Genomic DNA, 18,192 nt, shown 5'->3' on the forward strand with positions numbered 1-18,192 from the left:
CCCCTTTGAACAGGTCGTACAAAGTTGAACGTTGAAATGGAGAGGCAGGAGCCATTAAACTTCTTGAAACTGTTAATTGGCGATGCATTGATTAATTACCTAAGTCCTTGTGCTATTTAACTATGCTTCTGCAAAGTTAAATGGCCCATTAAAACAACACTGAAGAATGAGAAAATAGGAAGAGGTAACATTAGCTGGTAATTGGAATGCTGATAATGGCAATATACATAAAAGGCTGTTATACAGGTCAGATTTTTGAATCTCTGTTAATAGTTAGATTTTAAATGATTATTTTGTCTTTGAAACTAAAACTTGTAACAATTTATAAATTGATTCAATATTAAATTGCTTTAAAATGTACCGAAAATAAAGGTTACTGAACATTACTTGTTCTTTTACAAGCTTTATTACTTAATAGACATTTTCAGGTAAAAAAACCAAAACAAAATCAAAATTTTAAAACTACCATCATAATTTACAATCAATGAAAAATAAGAAAAGTATAGGTTTTATAAACTTATGTCTTATAATAAATGAAATGCATCCTGTTGAAATAGACCACCCATATCAGCCTCAGACTTTCAACGCCATCCGTGCTCTCTTTCATTCAGTCAACTGTCCGATCCCTTAACATTAACTTCAGCAGCAACTTCCCTGTAACTTGCAAATAGTTTTTCAACGCCATCGGCGCTCTCGTTACCAATGTTTTATCTCCTAAGAGTCCGGTTCATATATATGCACATGCACGGAATTAATTTTGACAATTTATAGGCAAAGAAGTGCAGAGTTCATTAAGAGGTTTTGTGAGAAAACTGTTTATAAAAACAACAATCTCATTCGATTGATTGAATGATAACATGCATGGGCAACGTAATCTATGCATAATTTGATTTGTTTTAACTTGTAAATGAGCAGTTAGTGGTGGTGACATCTTGTAACACGACTTGGCAACGCAATCTACAACTAATTTGATTTGTTTTTACATTAAAATGAGCAGTTGGGAGCGCTACCAGATTGTTTTAATATGTTGAAATAATTATAGATTAAAGCATAAGCACGCCTGATATATCGTGTTTTTGTGAGTCGGTATTAAATGTAAAGGATGTGAGGCAACCAATTCACTACAGAAAAAAATCACTGGTCTTTCGTCGCGTTAAAATAAGCACGAACATGGAAAAATGTAACCGATTGAAATTGCGTGTAATTTGTGCCTCGCGGATTTAAGTGATTCCACAGTTCGGGGTCATGATGCGGTCACCGATCAAGATCCATAACTCTGATCTGCAATTGAGGATTCTTTTGCCAATGTTCGTATAAAAATACATGCAACATCTTCATATCACTGTAACCACAACACGTATTCATTTGAAACATAACACATGTGTTAGGCTCATTTTGTGGGGTCACTGAGGAAGTTTCTTATCTCTGACCTGCAATTTAGTAGAACCATGCCCCTTTTTGTACTTTGTACATTTGTTAAGGTAAGTGTGCAACATTTCCAAATCGCTGCTTCTACTGCAAGTATTCAACTGAAACTTCAACCAAACATTACCCGTAGCTCTAACCTCAAATCAAGCAGAAATATTCCGAGTCTGGTAAGCGTTTGCTTGTATCTACTGTACTCAATATCACTATTTATTCCATATCCAGTTAATTCATCCAATGGGCATTCTTCATATGTACCACATGACCGTCCGATATATCCGGTATTGGATCCCCAAAAGTCAGTATTTTTTCATATTGGACAATATTGGACAGTTGAGTACATGTGCACTAAGCAATTGTTTAAAAACGATAAAAGCCGTTACCGAGAAAAGCATCCGAATGTACAATAATCTATTCATACAGGCGCTTTTCTTGAAAATAGCATAGATGCAATTAAAGCGTGTGTTTACTGGGAAGTATGTATGCATTTGAACTAAGTAAAATGCAATTGACCAGTCGCCAAATACGAGATCGCTCCGCCCACTAAGTTGTGTTTTCATAAAACGCTTTGTCCATTACTCCGACAGTCTTTGTTTGTCGGACCATGTGGCCGCAATAAACGAAATCTGATTGATTATTTCGTGAGTTTGATTGACAGCTGGCGACTGGTCAATTGCTAATCCATACATTTCTCATGAATATCTTCAATAAGCTTCACAGATGATCCTTCTGCAAATAACGATTATACGTGCATATTGCAGCATTACAACCAAACAAAGAGCTAAAGAAAGGGATATAGAATAAAAATCGTATTAGCCGTTTAAACTATACAATACGTGATATATTTGGACTCGCACACAATTTGCAGTCATATTGGACTCACCTAACGGCTCTTCCACTATGACTTCAAACTGTGTGCTCGTCCAAATATATATACGTATTGTACAGTGAAACGTCTAATAACCTATAATTTTATAAATATTGTACAAAACTGTATATATGTGTACAGCATCTTAATGAGCATTCACTGACCAAGTCTTAAAACGTTTGAGTAAGATTACGGCCCATTTCGAATTTATGACAGCCAGGTTATGGTTTGCGTGCAAGATGAAATAAAGATATCAATTGGGGCCAGTATGATCAATGCCAAGTGGAAGTGACAGTTACATAATTATTGATACATTTAAAATCAGAATCAAAATGGTAACGCAATTAACATTCATGATAAGATATTGCCTTGTAGAATTAACCAAAATATACTTATTAAAGAATATTCTGATGGGGGCCTTAATATGATCGACATCTTTTCCTTTATAACTGCTCTGAAGTGCTCTTGGATACGAAGGTTCACCACAGGAAATGGTAAATGGGTAAATATTGTAAAAATGACATTAGATACCCAAAAACTGTATAATTGTGGTGTTCACTATCCGGAAAACCTCATACATAAAACAAACAATGCTTTTTGGAAAGACACTCTAAAATCCTTTGTCAACTTCCGCAAAGTTGAATCATTTGATATAAAGTGCACACTTCAAACCCCAATATTTTATAATCCAAATATAACGATCGGTAATAAGAGTGTTTTCCTAAAAACATGGTTCGAACATGGTATACATTTTATAGGTGACTTGATAAAAAATCACGAGGGGTTTGAATTATATGGCTATGAAGATCTGTGTAAAAAATATTTATTCTCTCCAAACCACGTGTTTTATATGGGTATTGCTAATGTAGTAACTAAATAATTAAAAATATGGTTTGTTCGATAAAACATTTGCTTTAAATAGAATTACATATTTAAATAATCTTGACTTTGTTAAGCCATTTTTTCCTTTACAAATGATATCCATTTTAAAATATCAAAAAGGTACTCTGCTCATGTATAATATTGTTAAAACAAATGACAATTTACTTACATGTAAGTCAAAATGGACGAACATTTTTGAAACTATTGAATTAAAGAACTGGAACCAAATTTTTGGAATGCCATTTTCTATAACCAAAGATTCATCACTACAATGGTTTCAGTATAGAATTATACACCGAATTATTGGTATAAACTTTTTTTTGTATAAAATCAATTATAAAGCATCCGCAGAATGCTCTTTCTGTCACAGTGCCCCAGAAACAATCGAGCACATTTTTTGGGAATGTAAATATGTTAAAATATTTATTACAGAACTGTACAAGATAAGAATTGATGCAAAGCATCAAAGGGCGTCGGGAATTTCAGTGTAAAAGGCACACAATGAAGTTACATGGAACGATTTTTTTCTACTGTAAATATTAATATATTGGCCGATTATTTTAAACAAATTAGAAAAAGATACTGGTATAACCATTATCTATGATGTTGTGTTATAACCCCCAAATAACCATTATCTATGATTTTGTGTTGTAACTCCCAAATATTTCATTGTTCATTTTATTTACATTGGTTTCTTTTTTTACTGGAATCCGTGTGCAGTTTTCATTAATGGAACAGAACTGTGTAGGTTTTAAAAAATCTGCTTCATCTTGTAAGCGTAATTTCATATTTTTCTCAACTTCAAGGGGTGATGATTCTGAACTTAATCTCACGTTGCTCATTTACGATAGGGGTTGAGTACTCATTGATATGAAAACACTGTAAAAGTTTTAATGTGTTTACGAACCCCCCAACCTCTCACACATATATTTCATGGGCATAATAAAAACAAAAAATGGTTACAATAAAACAGCATATTTATTTAAACTAAAATGTCTACATCAAAACAAAAAGTTAACAGAGAACACAAATAAAATAATTTGATTCTACTGGGGCTCAAACCTTGAGCCTCTCACATGTGAAGCGAGCGTGTAACCACTACACTACGGAACCGCTTGAAAAAATCACCTTCTTACTAAGATATTAATAAGCTATTAATAGTCGGTTTAAATGTAAACCCGGAAGTTTAAACGCTTGATAGTAAGTGGGCATGCACAATATGATCAGAACATCCCGCGTAAAAAGTGCAAGTTGCAGATGAACCCATAACAAATGTACAAAAAATGATAATACAAAATATTCTTAGTGTCTTAAGGCATGCAGTTGACTGCATATATATAAATATTTTTTTGGAAAACCTATACAAATGTACAATAACTAGGCCATAACCAGCATCCTTAGAATTAAAAATCTATCATCTAAGTTTTTAATTGCATCATGTATGTCACATTTTTTATTTATGCGATTTAAGTGTTGAAATACTATTGAATAAAAACAGAAACACTAAAAAATCATTTTGTGTGTGTTTCTAACGCTTATAATTATACTAATGAAAAAGGATGATTACTCATTAACAAATCTATTCTTTTGGTGTGAGTCATTAGGGAATTAACTTTTCTCGATGTACACTTTTCTTTGCTTTTTTAATCTGAGCCAATATTTTGGAAAAAACGACAATGCCACAGTCAGCGAGCTCTTGTCTTTATAAAGGCATTTTGTATTTAAACTTGGAGCAGATTGGAAAAAAAATCTTAAGGAGTGTGTATCCTCTTTTTATAAGCCATGAATATTAATTGCTACAATGTGCGTAAAGTTATGAGCATTTTTCGAAACCTAAACACAAAAGTGTGACGAAAGGACAGACAATGCGATCTATATTCTGCCTTATTGATATAGCACAACCAACTTTGTGTTTGTGAACAGCATGTATATAATGTAAAAAAACATGCTGGAAAACCAATGAATAACACCACTTCATTTAATGTTTAATTGCACCTGCCCAGGATAACATTCAAAATTAATGTACATGTGTGATTGCATTTATGCTTTAAATTACTAGTAATGAATAACTAACTACCACTTGAAGTAATACCATGACAACTGCTAGACCTTTAACTACCCACACTTGCACACTGTTTTATTGGAAATTCCTTTCATTGTTAGTTATGAATTCAGCGTACATATAGTTATTTCTTATTAAGTGCCAAAGTTTATAATAAAGATTTTGCAGTTGTATCCCTAATATTAAAATAGCAGATATAAATTATGACAAGGTACACATGTCTGCAATTTATTCTACTAGTACCAAAAATCACCTGTCTAGGGGCATCACAAATTCTGATCTGTTATTATCAACACCCCCTAGTGATATATGGTTTCTAAAACCCATTCTGTTGAGCCATAAAGCACAGTCAAGAGTGAGAAAATGTTGTTATCAGATACAAGTTTGATCAGACACTGGTCATCTATGGGTTAACTTAAACACCATTTTCTCCAAAAAATACTTGACTGAACATTCACAAATAAAAAAAATATATACTTTTAATGTTAATTTTTTCCAACAGGTTTTAAGGTTATAATGCAATCTGAGATGAACAAAAGGTGCATAAGCTACATAAATACATTATTTAAATAATTTAAGTGAATTTAAAGCATGGCTTCAGTTGCTTTTAATTCTTAGTTTGTAAAACAATTATGCAAATCACAAAAAAATATGACAGTTACAAAAAGAAAAAAAGAACACATTTCCAGTATGTGTACACAATAAAGGTATGTATTAATTGCAATACAAGATGAAAAAGGCATAGAAATACACTTTAATTTTAGTAACGGTACAGTACTCTATACATTGAATTTTGTAACAAGTTTAAAAGAATACAAATATTAGAGATGAAAAAGATGTATATTCAACTCATATAAAGTTATCTATACAATATAATTCAATGGCATTGTAACAAAACTCATAAAATTTATATCTTACGTGATATTAAGTTTCGAGACAATTGTACTGAACAATTTCCATGTGCTGGGAAGAATTCTTAGTTGTGTTTTCATTAATTGATATTTTTTCTTTAGTTACCATAGAAATACATTTAATGTATTTCTTGGCTCCTGTTATGCTTGGAATGCAAGTTTTGATTGTACACTTGTAGAAGTATAGCTTTATAAACAAAATAACATTATTATGATGCAAGAATTTTTTAGTAATTTTACTACAAAAATAAATAGGAAAAGAAATCCTTCATGCCTATTTGTGTATATGTGTGCAATCAATGTGTGAAACGTATTGGCTGTTATATTGTCAACTCTTTGCTAATATTATATCTTTAAATTTCAGAACTGAGATCAGACCGTACTACTCAAGGTCCAAGAAGACTTTACCATACATGCCAACAGCAAATCGATTCCGTTGATGTTCTCTCTACATATCAATGGACAAATAAAGCCCTCAATATTAAGTGGACAAATAACACTGGATTGCTAAGGTCAATTTTATAACTGCACTACCATGACCACGAATAATTGTGCTAAGGTACAGCTTGCTTGGTTTGGACACATCACCAGGAACGACTCTCTGTGCATGGCTATTCTCCAGGGCACGCTAGAGGAAGGTCGACGATGAGGCCGTTTGTATAAAAGCTGTAGGATAACGTAAAAGAGTGGACATACCTTTCCATGGATGAATTACTCTAAGCAGCACACAACAGACCTGACCGGAGGAGCATTTCTGTATCATTGTCCCTCATTTCCCCCCAACAGCTGAACCGGTCGAGGGATTGATGACACAATTATCACCGTGATATGACTTAAATAAATCTTTAGAATTACTGGGATAAAGAAATAATTTAATCTAACAGTCATATATTTGAATTTGTGAACACGCCAATCTATGTTATGTATATGTACAGAATCTTTACCTCTCGGACTATGACATTACCAATTTAAAGTACTGGAAATTTAGTTCAGTTCAAATGAAAATTACATTATTTTCATAAAACATGTATTATTTATTTTGTTATGTTTAGCTCGGTGCTTTTTGAGAAATAACGAGGTATTGTTATAGCCAGTTCGTCGTCCGCCGTCCGACGTCCGCGTCGTTCTATAACCTTAACATTGGCTCTAAAATCAAAGTGCTTCCACCTACAACTTTGAAACTTCATATGTAGATGCACCTTGATTAGTTCTACATGCCACACCCATTTTGGGGTCACTAGGTCAAAGGTCAAGGTCACTGTGACCTCAAAAAAAAAGACAAACAAGAGATGTGTTTGTCAGAAATACAATGCCCCCCTTTGCGCCGCATTAAAGCTATATATTTGACCTTTAACCTTGAAGTATGACCTTAATCTTGACATGTCACCACTAAAAATGTGCAGCTCCATGAGATACATATGCATGCCAAATATCAAGTTGCTATCTTCAATATTGCAAAAGTTATCGCAAAACTTTAACCAAGGTTAAATTTTTGGGACAGAATGACAGACAGACAGGCCAAAAACAATATACCCCCGATCATTCGATCCGGAGGCATAAAAAAGAATTTTCTGACAAGCTTTCATATATTAAAAAATGCACCCGCATCCGAGCGTGGCACCCATTATGCGGTGCTCTTGTTAACTCACCTGAGCACAAGGTGCACATGGTGTGCTTTTAGGATCACCATTTGTCCTTTGTGCGTCGTCAACATTTTTTCTTGTTAACACTATAGGAATTATTTATTGCTTGATTGCCATGAAACATGTTAAGAAAATGTGTCCCAATATCTTTGTCGGGTTTGGAACTGGGTCACACCAGGTAAAAACCTAGGTCACTAGATCAAAATAAAGAAAAAAATGTCACATTTATAGTTCAATCTTCTTAAAACTTGTTCAAAACATATGTCTTAATGATATCTCAGCTGTGTTCGAAAATGGTTCGGGTTCGTTGAAAAACATATTTGCTCACATGGCTATAGTAAAACCTTCTTAACACTCTAGAAATAACATTTGTACTCCAACGTTCATGAAACTTGGTCAGAACATTTGTTCTTATAAAAGCTCTGCTGAGTTCGAAAATGGTTATGGTCCGTTGAAAAACATGGCCAACAAGTGGTGGGGCAGTTTACCTCATTTGGCTATAGCAAAACCTTATTAACACTCTTGTTTATAAAATTCTTGCTGTACAAATGTTGTCTATTGGAACGTGTATATGCCAATGAAGAAAATACACTAAGCACTAGTTGTAATGCACCACATACTTAAGTGTGCAAATGCATAATTTCAACATTACGCCGCTGGACTATCAACAGCATTATATTCTAATGTTCATATAGGAAGCCATTCATGTACCGGGTATAACAGAGTAAAATGTGATACATTGTCTAATGTCTGCCCCCCCCCCCCCCCAATCAAATTTTGCACATGTCTGATAGAAAGTTATTTGATCAGTTATATAGCTATCCAAATCTATAAAATATTTTACTTCGTGTGTGTGGCCAATTCTAACCCCAGTCAAGAAGAAATAACACATACACGTAGTTGAGGGCCTTTATATGATGTTTCATATAAAATATAACACTAGGTCATAATTACTTCTTTATTAACATCAAGTAACATAATGACATAATATTAACATAATTTGTATTTGGCATAAAATATCTCAATGCAATCTTAAAGACTAAATCAATTCATATAATTTGTATCTACTCTACACGGCCAATTGCACATGTGCTTTGCAGTGGAGATCCCGTTTAACGATCGTGCTCAACACGTAATCAGTAGTGCTCCAGACACGATAAGGCCGCGGCTGGTCGTGGTAACTTGCCCCTTTATTACCCGCCTTTAAACACGGGCGAACATATTTCTAACCTTACACGGGACTGGAAGTGGTTAGCCGTGTGTAGGAATTGTTTCAGCAGTAGAACAGCCGCCGACGGCCAGACCAAGTACAAAGCACGTCCAAAGCACAGCCAAGCCAACATTGACCAGAAATTACCACTTACGACCACGTCTACCAGATTTTCAAAACGTTGTGTACGTGATTAAACCGTATTGCGCTATGTGAGCGGGCCTTAAGTCTACAGATTATCATAGTATTTTAGACTTTACTGACTGAGTCTAAATTAAATTTACCCCTTTTTTAAGAATTAAGTTTTTCTTAAAGTCTGCGTCTGAGCCGGGTAAATAAACAACGGCTAAGGCTGAATCACTGGCTTAAATATATTGATTAATACGGATCAGTAAAAGCTCAAAGTTAGTATATAAATTATTCCAAATTAATGTCCGCGGTGATCTGCTGGTCTGATGAGACTTGTATACTTCACTACCAAGAATAAAAGAGTGTCAGATTGGTCAATGTGAACGTATGTGACTGGTATTACACAATACATAACACAGAAAGTTGGAATGGGATTTTTGAGATTATTGTTCATATAACAACAGCCATTATGATAAATACATCCGAATGATCGTTGATAATCGAAAGAATCGTTTATACATCGAAATTATCGTGTATACATAGAATTAGAAAGTAATCCATGATGCTTCGAAAAAAATCGTTAAAACAAAGAAAGAATCGTTGATGCGCCTAACTAATCGTTGATACATAGAAATAACAGTTTAAACACAGAAAGAGCAATTGATATGTTCAAGAATAATTAACATATTTAAAGACTCGTTTATACGTAGGAATAATCGTTTGAACATCGAGTTCGGGAGCGGTGGTTGTATTGTCAACAATTAAAGTTTCAACAATTTACACATATTTAAAGCGAGCAGAAGTACATTGCCAAAACGCCGGCAGTCTGAGTAGTGTGTCTTGCGATATGATAAGAGCATGCAGTCCACATTCATCGCGACTGACGGTGACAGTTGACAGTGCTTCATTGCAGTGGACTTTATCCTCCAAAACGTATTTATGGTGCGAGAGATCCGGCAATAATCTGTAACAGTCTGGGCATTTCAAGACATCATTAATCTTTTTGATAAATGTTATGGTGCGTGCGGGATGAAATGTTTAATTAATATTTTTAATGCGAGAAAAACGATTTACCGTGGAGACCTGCAAATATGGGACTGACTGTTTTATTATTGTATGTATGTGGATTAATAACACCGGCCGTAGTTATTGCACAATGTAAGCATATTTTGTTTATTACTGCGTATAAAAATATATAAACTAAGATGAATATATATAAATATGCATGATTATAATACGTTATTTACTAATAATGCAGACATCAACACAGATGACTTCCTTTATTCAGACTGTGATAACAATACGGAAAACAATAATCATGATAATGATCAAAAATAAATAAAGTAATAATAATAATAATAATAATAATAATAATAATAATACTTATTATTATTATTATTATTATTATTATTATTATTATTATTATTATTATTGTTATTATAATTATAATAATACTAATTATTATTATTATTATTATTATTATTATATTATTATTTTGAAATAAGAATAACAATTAAAAAAGTCAATGATACTACTAATATCAATAATCGTCAAAATGCCACCTATGTAGTTAGTCATTAATCAGTTATTGTAGTTAGGTAGTCATTGATAACTAGTTAGGTGTAGCCTTTCTAACAAATTATACTAACACCGGTTTATGCACGGGATACCTAATCCTTGCCGCCACTTTCAAATACGCCAGATCTACACTGACGATCGGACGCCTTTTTCGTGCGAGCGTTATATGCAGGCATACATATATATATCTGCAGATCATAACATCATAATACTATCATCAGTCTGCAATATAGTCAACGAAACCACCAAATGTGTTGCTTGTCATTACCCCAGAAGGGCTGACTAGGCCGGCGACACAATAATTGATAGTATTTTTAATTAGATTTTTTTCCTGAACTTTGACATAATAATTATCCTGAATAATATTGAAACATTGTCCGAATTTCTCAACATTCAGAAAACAGCAAACTTTACTCATATATACGATTCCGCCTTTTTTGTTTTTAAAAGCCATGCCCCTGTCTACTTCTAAACTAAATTAGTTCTCTGAACATAATATTTTGAATATACATAATCTTATGTATGTTATGCCATGAACGGCCATATTGTAAAAATTGTTATCACTGGCTATATCATTAGGTATTTAGACAATATAATCGTTACTACAGAAGAAGCTCCACTTTATTTTCATACATTGTGCTTTAAACAATTTCTGAAAACATCGGATGCAAACTTACTTCTATACTATTTTCTTGAATTGACCAACATAGACTGACAGGTGTTTTTGTTAGTCGAAGTACCCACATGTTCGTAATTCGGTATCACGCAAGCAATTCAATTCTTGTTCATGCAAAATCAAATATATTGTTAATCGATAAAAACCATTAAATAGCTATTACCATAGGTGTTCAGATTTGTGAGTGATGCCTTGTTCGACTATTTAATCCTTTATGGAAAACCCAAATAATCAACTAATTTTCTTATGAGTGGGAAATATAAGATAACGTGACAAAATTAAATAGTCCAAACATTGGCACAATAAAACCCAGTTTATAAATTAAATATTACGCTACAGTGATTCTTTTTGATGTTCTTTTTATCTTATCTTGGCAAATGTCACTTTTGTTTTACACGTGGACAGTTATATTACAGGACATATTTATCGAGTATCCATATATCAAGAACAGCTCAACCTTCAAACCCTCACACAACCAAACTGACCAGTATAAAGCAAGACTGGCTATTTACTCAAATGGACGTTGAAATGAAAGATCAAAGTTAATTTATGAATGTTTTTACCCCTTATGCACGTGTAGAATTCGGAAATGTAGGCGCTCCGTGAATTTCCTTAAAAATGACCATTTTATAATATAAAAATATGATGTGTTTTCGTTGTAGTTTAACATTATTGATTCATTGGAACGTTCTATGCAAATACTTACAATAAAATGAATAGTAGTTTCATATTTTATTTAAGTGACACATAGTACATACATATAGTAATTATTATATACAATTTCAAAACAAACGGTACTACCCAGCCATGCAAATGGCTTACGAGTCACTAATTAGACATTGATAAGTGTAGCCGTCTAATGTCTGTTAAAGAGTATATTGTAACATAATCACTAATTAAATATAGGATATAGCATTTTATAAGTGTCATATACAATTTTGTATAATAGCCATAATAAAGTCATATCGCACACAGTATACGTTCTCGTTTTAAATAGCAATCGTTTATAAATAAAGCAAATTTATATATCACTAGTTTTTCCGTCATTAAGCATTTGAGTCTGTCACTATAATCCATACGAATCAGGTCTGGTATTATCGTTATGATATAATTATAGAACATATGTCTGAGGTTTGTATAACAGGAACATTCAAATAAGAAGTGGTACTTGGATTCGATTGTATTTGGTTCCTTGCAGAGTAAACACAGTCTCTCTTCAGGCTTCAGATGTCGGAATCTCCCGGTTTCAATGCGTAGTGGCAAGGTTCCAGTTCTGATCTGTGCAATAAACGATCTAAGATGTTTCGGGAGGCACATTGTCACGTAGTTTTCGCACCCATATAGATGTTTTATTTGCCGATAGGTTCTGAGTTTCGGCTGGGTTTCGAGGCCCTGTGCCCATTTGTTGATTTCGTTTTGCTTATAGTGTTCGGTTGCCAGACTGAAAATACTATCTAATGAGATATTGCCCATCGATCTGGATGCAAATAAGTGCCGGAGGTTCAGTGATTCAAAGATGTGTTTAATGTCGGAGTTCTAGCCCTTATTCTGCGAGAAGTCCCAATTAAATATCCTCTTTGTTAGCCTATCGTCTGGCATCTTTACAAGGCGGTCCCACAGGCACAGCATCCCAATATGATGACTTGCGGTAGTAGCCTGCCACCCAACGTCGCCGTTAATTACAATATTCGATGCGTGTTAATGCACACCAAGAAAGGCTCGAATCGCCCTGAGTTGTATAGTGTCGCATTTCGAGTATGTTTTGTATCACCAAACACCTGAACTATAATCCATCACATTTACCGTTTTTGCAGTTTGATAGAGCTTTTATCACCACCGCCACGCTTATTGTTGCGTAAAGCATCGGGTTTGAGTTATCGTCATTAACATTTTCAGCCTCTGTGAACTGTTGTTCGAGTTCCAATTTAAACTTCTTTACTTCTTCGTAAAATTGTTAATCAAAGTTTGCGCCTTCGCATAATTCCGCTTTGTCAAAAAGTTTTTGGAATTCTCTCTCCCAAATTTTAAGGACACTTTTATTGTCGGTTACTATGTTACCATCTTCGTCGACTATTTCCATGGGTATTTTGTGGTCTCATCGAGGGATAGCGCCTTAATATGGCGCCAAAATTCTTTTGGGTTTTCAGTGCGTATAGTTTCCAGTTCAATTTGTTTGTCCCTTTCAAACTGCCTCTTGCATCGTTTAATTTTCCTATCAAAACGACGTTGCTTTAATGTATACAGGCGCCGGTATTCAAGTTTTTTTCGTTTGGTACTGTTACACTTTAGGAATGCATGTTCACTTTCACACACATCTTTAAAGAGAGAGTCAAGGTCACTGTTCCATCACGGGTTTGACTGATGACGGAAGCCCTTTTTGATCGTTTTGACATGTTACTGTGTTTTACTTTTGTAAGGAGTGTTTCATAGTATAATAATAATAATAATAATAATAATAATAATAAAAGCTTTATTTACAGAAGTTTAAAGATAAAGACAATGACACATCATACATATTATGCAAATGAATCAATACTTTTTTACAATGTGGCCTTCTTAAACTAACATACACAAATAGGTCTATAGGTAAAAATATTCAAACAATATTTTCTTACACCCATACATAACACACATTTTGCCTTTTAGACAGACACACATGAAATATTATTGATTATAATAATAATAATAATAATGATAAAAGCTTTATTAACAGAAGGTTACACATAAAGACAATGACGCATTATACATATTATGCAGATGAATCAATACTTTTTTCAATGTGGCCTTCTTGAACTAACATACACAAATAGGTCTATAACAAGTAAAACATATAAACAATATTTTCTTACACCATTACATAAGACACATTTTGCCTTTTAGACAGACACACATGAAATATCATTGATTAGAAAAAAAAAGAAAAAAAACCCACAACATATGGCATATTATTGATTAGAAAATAAAAGTGCGTTATATTGCCTTTTAAAACCAGAGATAGAGCATGCCATTCTTATTCCAATCGGTATACTGTTCCAAATATCCGTGCTATGGTATGAAAAAGCTTCTTATAACCTGTATTTGCTTTGGTAATAACAATACCGCTATGGGTGGCAGATCTTAAGTTATATTTTTGATTTTGAGAAAAAGTTATAATATTATTTAAATATTCTGGAGTCTGATTTTGACACATTTATTTATCAAGATTGCCGTGTGGTATTTACATCTATTATTAAACGAGAGCCAATTAAGCTGTAAAAACAATTCTTTGGATGGTGTTCTATTTGGCTTTTGTAGAATGACTTTCGCTGCGCGTTTTTGTAAAATATTCACTTTTTTAAATTGGTTTTATTAGCGTTGCCCCAGATCGTACAACAGAAATCGAAACATGTTAGAATATATGAATTATGAAATAATTTCTTCATATCAAAAGTGAGATAATTTGATATCTTTTTTAGTAGAGTTATTTTACTGCTTATTTTAGAGCATGTTTTATCAATTTGTACTTTCCATTGCAGATGTTTGTCAATATAAAGTCCTAAAATGTTATGGCTTGTGACATTTTCAATAGAAATATTATCTATTCTTAGATCAAGGTTGATATTCTTAATTTTTTGTTTTGATCCAATAAGCATGTATTTTGATTTACTATGGTTTATCATCATGTTATTGAGGGTGCACAATTTTTGTATGGAATAAATATCATTTTGTAAGTTAGTTTGAATTTCTGAAGGATTGGCCCCTGTAGCATGTAGTGTCGAGTCATCAGCATACAAGTCTATGTCTGATTGGTTTAGTAATAACCCAATATCATTTATATAAATTAGAAACAAGAGAGGGCCCAAAATAGAACCTTGAGGGACACCACTCTGTATAGTGAGAGGGGTAGAAAAACTAGTTCCTAGTTTAACGCATTGTTGTCTTTGACTAAGATAAGAATGAAAAAGGGACTAGGTACCATCCGAAAGGTGATGAAGTTTAAGTTAGTATAACAGAATTTTATGATCTACTAAATCAAAGGCTTTTTTCATGTCAATAAAAACAGAACCAATACAATTACCGTTTTCTACATCTTTGAGCCACTCATCAATAAGTCGAATCAGTCCTGTTTGGCAAGAATGATTTTCTCTGAAGCCTGACTGATGATTATTCAACACATTTGTTATTCGAAAGAATTTTTTCAATTCATTTGAAAGATGTCTTTCGAATATTTTGGATATAGTTGGCAAAATTGAAATCGGACGATAGTTATTACAGTCCTCTCTGTCTGAGTCTTTATATATTGGTAGAACATGTATAAGTTACACACCTCTGTATATAAATTATCAATTTACTTTGGCGCAAATTACACGTTTGTATTATATCAATCATTTCTACCAGTCTGTTGTTTTCGATAAACTGCGCCGGTATTGCGTCGTAATTAAACCTCTTCCCATTTATTGGATTATTATTATCATTGCACGATCCGTTGGTCCTGTTCGTTTCATTATTGATTAACGTTTTAACAGTCATTATACAACATAGTACTGAGTGGTCAGGCATTGCGCAATCCGGTTTAATGTCGTACTTATTGCTGAGTTCTTTAACGGTATTTACCTCGAATGTGTTAAATAAATCGATGTTCGAGTGTGGGGTGAATATTTAGTCTACCACTGATTTCCCTTTTGTAGAAATTGACGTGAAATTGTCATATTCCGGAGAAATACGTCCATTTAATACACACAATTCGCTTCTCTTAAAATTCTACAAATGATTCACCGTGCCTATTTTTTGTTAAGTCAATTGGTTTTCTGACATTCACATTATCTATATTTACGATGGTGTCGTTTAAATCCGAGATTCGTTTATTTCACCGCAAAACAATAAGCAGTCCGCATTTGAGTGTAGGTATAGAATGCCCGTTAGGTGATCAAAGAATTCGTGCACGTGCTGGCCTCGTTCTGAACCTTCGGGGGTAGATAACATACTGTAATGACATTTTCAAACGATGATAGTTTGTTCGTAATCTTTAGGCTTAGGATGCCTTCGAAAGTTCTGCTAGCACACGTTACATAGAAATTTTCTTCGATCGTGTTTTTAATAAGAATCGCAACGCCTCCTGACCCACATGTTGCAGTTTTCTTTAAATTCTCCCTGTTAAACAAATATGGCCTGTAGTTCTCTATTAAAATAGTATCCGTTGATCTTAATTTTGTTTCTGTAAGGCAAACGATATCAGCGTTTAGTTTACTAAGTATATCCCTCCCTAAATGGTTGTTCTGTGTCCATCCGTTAATGTTCCAGGTCAAGATTTTAATTGTTTCGGCACATAGCTGGGTGGTATCCTATTTTTGAATATATAATGATCTACAACGCTATTTGCGAAATAGCCGATATACACTGAAGTTTCTCCATAACATTAAAAAAAGCTGTTTCTAACAATTTTCAATCAAGAGTCTTTAAAGCAACGGCTCTAAATTTTACTATGATATTTGCTGCCATAAAAGCGGCCAATGATTTTTTTTGTGTACATGTTTGATATTTTAAACTTTGTCATATTTCTAATCATCAGCCTTTATATGATCGATAACAAATTTAATTTCAACCTTTAATGATATTGAGCAGTACATTTTCAAAGCAACAAGTATAACATTTGGCATGGTAGATGAAAAATGGTGTGTTTTTCCAAAACAATTTATATTTCACAGCTACTGGTAATGATAGAACCAACATGCACGTTTGTTAAAATATTTCATGAATAAAGATCAAAAACGGTTGTCACCGCTCACACAATATATCGTTACGAGGGTAAGTAATATGGGATTATTTACAAAGCATGTCAGAACTCAAAGACATACCAAGTACACAACTTTCTCAAATGAAGTGTGCAACTAAAATATATGTCTTCATAATGCCAAAATTATGGACCTGTATTTGCATACCTTACAACAACAACACTATCATTTAGGGTCAGATTCCAAACCAGAATCATTGAACTTCTAAATAAGAGTTTGTGTTTAGATAAGTGTTAATTGGTAAAATAAACCGATCCCGAGCCAATGAGTCTTTACTAGACATCAGGTGATATGCTTAACACGAGGGTCAACCTTAAATTTATCGTTGTCGTACAGTCCCGACCCAGAGCTAGTAAATTTCAATACGGTGTATGTTACGCCAAAACTGCCTTTTCGAAGAGAAACTGATATGTTTAGTTTATTGACATAATGTTGGATTAAGGTAAAATTATGTTTGGTTAAGTTTACATTATTAAGTTAACATAATGTTATGTAAGTTAAGATTATGTAGGGTTAAGTTGACATTACCTTAGGTTTAGTTAATATTATGTAGGTCTCAGTTGAAATTAGGTTGGGTTAAGGTAATATTATGTTGGGTTAAGTTGACAATACGTTAAGTTAACATTATACTGTGTTAAGGGAATATTATATTGACACAATATAATGTCCACTTAACTCACATATTGATACCTTTTGCCAACATAACATTAACTTGACCCAATACAATTTTACCTTAACTCAACATAATGTAAACGTTACCCAAAATAATGTCAACTTAACCCAACATTATGTCAACTTATCCTGACATAATGTTAACTTAATCAAACATGATGTTTTCTTAACCCAACATAATGTAAAACTAACCCAACATTATGTCAACTTAACCCATCATAATGTCGACTTATCCTAACATAATGTTGACTTAACCAAACATATATAAAGTTTGCCCAACATAATATAAACTAACCAAACATCTCAGTTTGTCTCAGCAAAAGGAAGTTTTGGCGTTCCATAACAGACAGGCAGATACAGAATGT

The 18,192-nt window shown here is 33.4% G+C and overlaps 1 protein-coding gene across 1 annotated transcript in view; it reads left to right on the forward strand.

Moving 5' to 3' along the window:
* The first annotated feature begins 10,015 nt into the window (after positions 1-10,015).
* The window catches only part of LOC127881400 (contactin-like), a 39,901-nt gene continuing 31,724 nt past the window's right edge, over positions 10,016-18,192 (forward strand). Inside the window, exon 1 of the mRNA XM_052429202.1 lies at positions 10,016-10,288. Within this exon, the coding sequence (XP_052285162.1) occupies positions 10,222-10,288 (67 nt within the window). The 5' untranslated portion in view covers positions 10,016-10,221. The remainder of the gene's footprint in view (positions 10,289-18,192) is intronic.

The sequence above is a fragment of the Dreissena polymorpha genome, chromosome 5 (genome assembly GCF_020536995.1).
Source record: "Dreissena polymorpha isolate Duluth1 chromosome 5, UMN_Dpol_1.0, whole genome shotgun sequence".
Classification (NCBI taxonomy): Eukaryota; Metazoa; Mollusca; class Bivalvia; order Myida; family Dreissenidae; genus Dreissena; species Dreissena polymorpha.